Source organism: Austrofundulus limnaeus, unplaced genomic scaffold, assembly GCF_001266775.1.
Source record: "Austrofundulus limnaeus strain Quisiro unplaced genomic scaffold, Austrofundulus_limnaeus-1.0 Scaffold274, whole genome shotgun sequence".
NCBI lineage: Eukaryota > Metazoa > Chordata > Actinopteri > Cyprinodontiformes > Rivulidae > Austrofundulus > Austrofundulus limnaeus.
In genome coordinates this window covers 501,492-505,284 of record NW_013952676.1, presented here as the reverse complement: position 1 = coordinate 505,284, position 3,793 = coordinate 501,492, and the positions used below count along the sequence as shown (strand labels likewise).

Here is a 3,793-nt window from a genome sequence, read left to right as displayed (position 1 = left end):
CATAACATAACATAACATAACAAATAAATGTAGATTTCTTCACTTCTTTCAGACACTAGTGTCTCCTTGAAATATGAATCAGTAAACTGGCTGTTTGTGTTTCCTTCTGCTATATTTAGTATTTAGTTAGCCTTTTGTTACATTTAACAGTTTAAATAGCCATTTGCTACTTTTAGCGTCTAGTTTTTGTTTTGCTAGTTTTAACTTTTAGTCAGATTTTTGCTACTTTAAGCTAGTCTTTTGTTATTTTTAGCTTTCCATTGGCCTTTTTTCTACCTTTAGCTTTTGGTTAGCTTTTTGCTACTTTAAATGTTTTCTTAGCCTTTTGCTGCTTTTAACTTTTGCTAGTCTGTTACTACTTTAAGCATTTATGAGTGAATTGTTATTAGACCTAAATAAAGTTTGAAGTTACAAAGAGTATTTTAACTCTTGTTAATTTTTTACTTTGCTGGACGGTCAACAGCTTATGCTTTAAACTTTGGTAAAGTAATCATGATAACGAAGTGAGGGGAGAAAAGTCCAGAACGTGGAGTGTGGATGATCCATTCAGCCCGACATGCTTATCTTCTCCTGTTCAAACGTTCTTAATTACTTTCCTGCAATCAAAATAGTTTGTTACACCATWTGACTAATTTTTTATTAGATAAATAAAAAATAATTCAATAACGTTAATTTCTCCTGCTTTAAAATATTTCACAATCATATGAACACATTTATTTTCTGCATGAATCATGTTTTACACCAAGGTTTCTGTTTGAACAAAATAAACATCTGCACAGAACAGTTACTGAAAGACAACTATAGGTCAGAGGTCATAAAGTTGGTTCTTTTAATTAAAAAGTTATTTATGAATCTAAGTGTGACAGAATTAGTGTCTTATAAACCTTAAACTTAACTGACTGGAAGTGATCTTTAATTCTATGGTGTCAAATCACTTTGTTAGTTAATAMACAATTTTAATTTAACTTTGTTTTTAATCTTTGTTTTTGTTATCAAGCAGCCTTTACTTGTTCATTTTCAGAGGTCAGGGCATTTTAGAGATGGTTTCTTATTGTCTCTGAAGGTTATTACTTGGAGCACTCACTGTCCTGCTCTCTGGTATTTTGTGTTTCTGGCCTGGAACCCCACAGGACTGCACAGGTTTTGTGGGCCTAAGATTGATTTTACACACTCATTTMAATCTGTACTCTCACAAAGGGAGAGAGACGCCTTAAACTGTGATGCTGACCAGACAGCATATCTTTTCACTGGTGCATTTTGCCTACATTTACAATAATTGGAAAGAAAACAATCATATTTATAGATGTTCGAGATATTTTTCTCAAAGACCAGTCTGRATAGCTATAGATGTCTAAAGAATTGTGCTGTAGTTTTGTGCTTCATGGTTCAACTTGGAAACACAAAGTAGTTCCAGAATTCAATGCTGTTCATTTTTGGTGTTYCTTGAAGAGCTTTCTCCAGTCTGATGATAAAATAAATGCACTTTTTGACCTTTTTTTAATATATTAGCACAACTGTCTCACATGAAATGTTTCAAGTTGTTCATTCTAGCTACTGTTGCATTACTACCAACAGTTAACTAACATTAACAAAACTTTACTGGACAAACAGTAGATGCTACTCAAAAACCCATTTGCTTTATTTGACATATTCATCAGCAAAGATCAAACCACAAACTCCTCCTCCTTCACACTGATCATTTGTAAACACAGTAAACATCCAGAGAAGTGAGGAGTTTATTATGCTAACCATAAAATGAACATTTTCATCTACTATCCAACACTGTTCACGTTATTCCCTCTGCTGGCGTCTGTTTGTGCAGCAAAGGAGTACTCTGCTTTGTGATGCATGATCAGCTTGTTGTTGACAAAGTAAAAACTGTCCGAGCGAGTCTCAAACGGGTTGGCGATCATGTCTTCAACTGTGGAGTAAAGAAAGTTAAAAATGAGTCAGACGTCGACAAACCTGAGAAGATCAGCGACATCTTTTTCTGGTCTAAAAGTTTACATACATCATGTCAGATCTGTTATTGATTAGAGTTAACAACAAGTCCAACCCGCAGCTACTACCACAGCAAATTTTAGTTCAGTATCTGTAAAGCTGGCTGAGTTACAGCTACTTTTGTCTTTGCTAAGGTTCACCTTGATTCAATCCAAATGTTAATCAGCTGCAGATGTGCAGACTAGGGTTGGGAAATACTGGCAAAAAATAATAATCACAATTAATTTAGGCATTTAGCTCATAACAAATAATATGATGATTGATAGATATTGGAGAAGTTGTGAATTAAAACATTTTTGGTTCATTTAGTTACAAGGGCTATAACGCTGTTGATCTGTGTTKGTTTATTAACTTGGACTTTTACATGACTTRTTGCTTGTCCTCAGGAATGTAACAGTGAAGACACAGCTGTAGATTTTTAGTTTTCTAGATTGTTTATGTAGTTTTTAAAGTAGCGTTACATTTATGACAATGACATTTGCACACAATACGATTTTGCACAAGTGCAGACAGCGATTACTTTCTGAGAGTTTCACTGAAATCTGTTCATTCATGAGATATTTTGCTAACACTACAAGCCCACAGACAATAAATAACATTACCACTCTTCTGCCTTCAACAGTGAGCTGTAGCAGAACAAGTTCAACCTGTTACCCTTAACATTACAGTCTGTTGGGTGTGGTTGGGTTACTAGTGTTAAAATACCTCAGAGTCATTACTTAATCGTACCAACATGAGGCTCCAGGTCAGGTAAGCAGTAGATGTGTTCACAGGTGTTCCTGCTGTGGGGGATGCAGAAGCCGATCTCAAAGTCAAAGGTTTTGAGAAGGAGGTTTTTAAAGAAGTGTCTCTCAATGAGACGAAAGCAGTTTAGAGCCTTGCTGCCCACTGTGAACTCCAACCTGAGGGGAGAGACATGATGAGACCGGTCAACGTCAAGATGTCTTCTACAGGTTCAACATTCAAACATTCACTCAGGTCAAAGCAGGAACACACAGACAGAAGAGTCCAAAAGGTTCTTCTCAAAGGAGTGCACATCACCCACCTCCTCCTCCATTAGTTTTAGCCTGTCTGCTCAAGTGTTATAAAAGATCTTGTTGTTATAGAACTTCTCACTTCATGTTGTTACTGTTGAGCTCAGAGTCTGATATAGTCATTGKTGTGTTAGCTAATGCTGATTAGCTGTGACAGACTGCAGTCACCTGACAGGAAATGCCAAGAAAATAAAGTTTGATCAAATTCATTAAATGTGCTTCAGTGGTAGTGTCCTCCCACTCTAACCCTTTGCCTTCCCCGTCTCACCTGGGGACAGTTTAGAGACTGAAYCTAACATGTGTCTTAGTTCTGTTGGAGGAAACCATGTACCTGGAGAAAACCCACACCTGTACAGGGAGAACATGTAAACTCCACACATAAAGGCTGCATGTGAGGTAACAGCTGTGACCACTGCAGCACAGAGGCACCAGCTGTACATCCAATAATTAATTTATGACTTTTGTTACATTTATTTAGTCTTTTATAAGATATTTTGCTAAAAGACAATTAATGTCAGACTGAACAACAGAGGGAGGAAAGTTTACATAAACCAGAAACACCTGGGCTGATAACTGAACAGGTGTGAGTGCACTGAAAAAAAAAAAGGATTTTTGAGTGTAGTAACATTTGTTTAATTACTCTTTTAAATTTTGCAAAAAAAAATCAAAATCTCTAAACTAMTAGAATTTACTAAATAAACAATACACATTTTATTATATATCAATATTACTGTACAAAAAAGTAAATGCTAATATTA

General features: G+C 35.7%; 1 protein-coding gene across 1 annotated transcript in view; it reads right to left on the bottom strand.

Annotated features, from left to right (window-relative positions):
• Window positions 1-1,611: 1,611 nt before the first annotated feature.
• Window positions 1,612-3,793, bottom strand: part of mmp25a (matrix metallopeptidase 25a) — a gene marked incomplete at its 5' end in the record, with an annotated part of 7,207 nt that continues 5,025 nt past the window's right edge. The window contains 2 exon segments of the mRNA XM_014020991.1: window positions 1,612-1,921; window positions 2,731-2,903. Coding sequence (XP_013876445.1) covers window positions 1,773-1,921; window positions 2,731-2,903 — 322 coding nt within the window. The 3' untranslated portion in view covers window positions 1,612-1,772.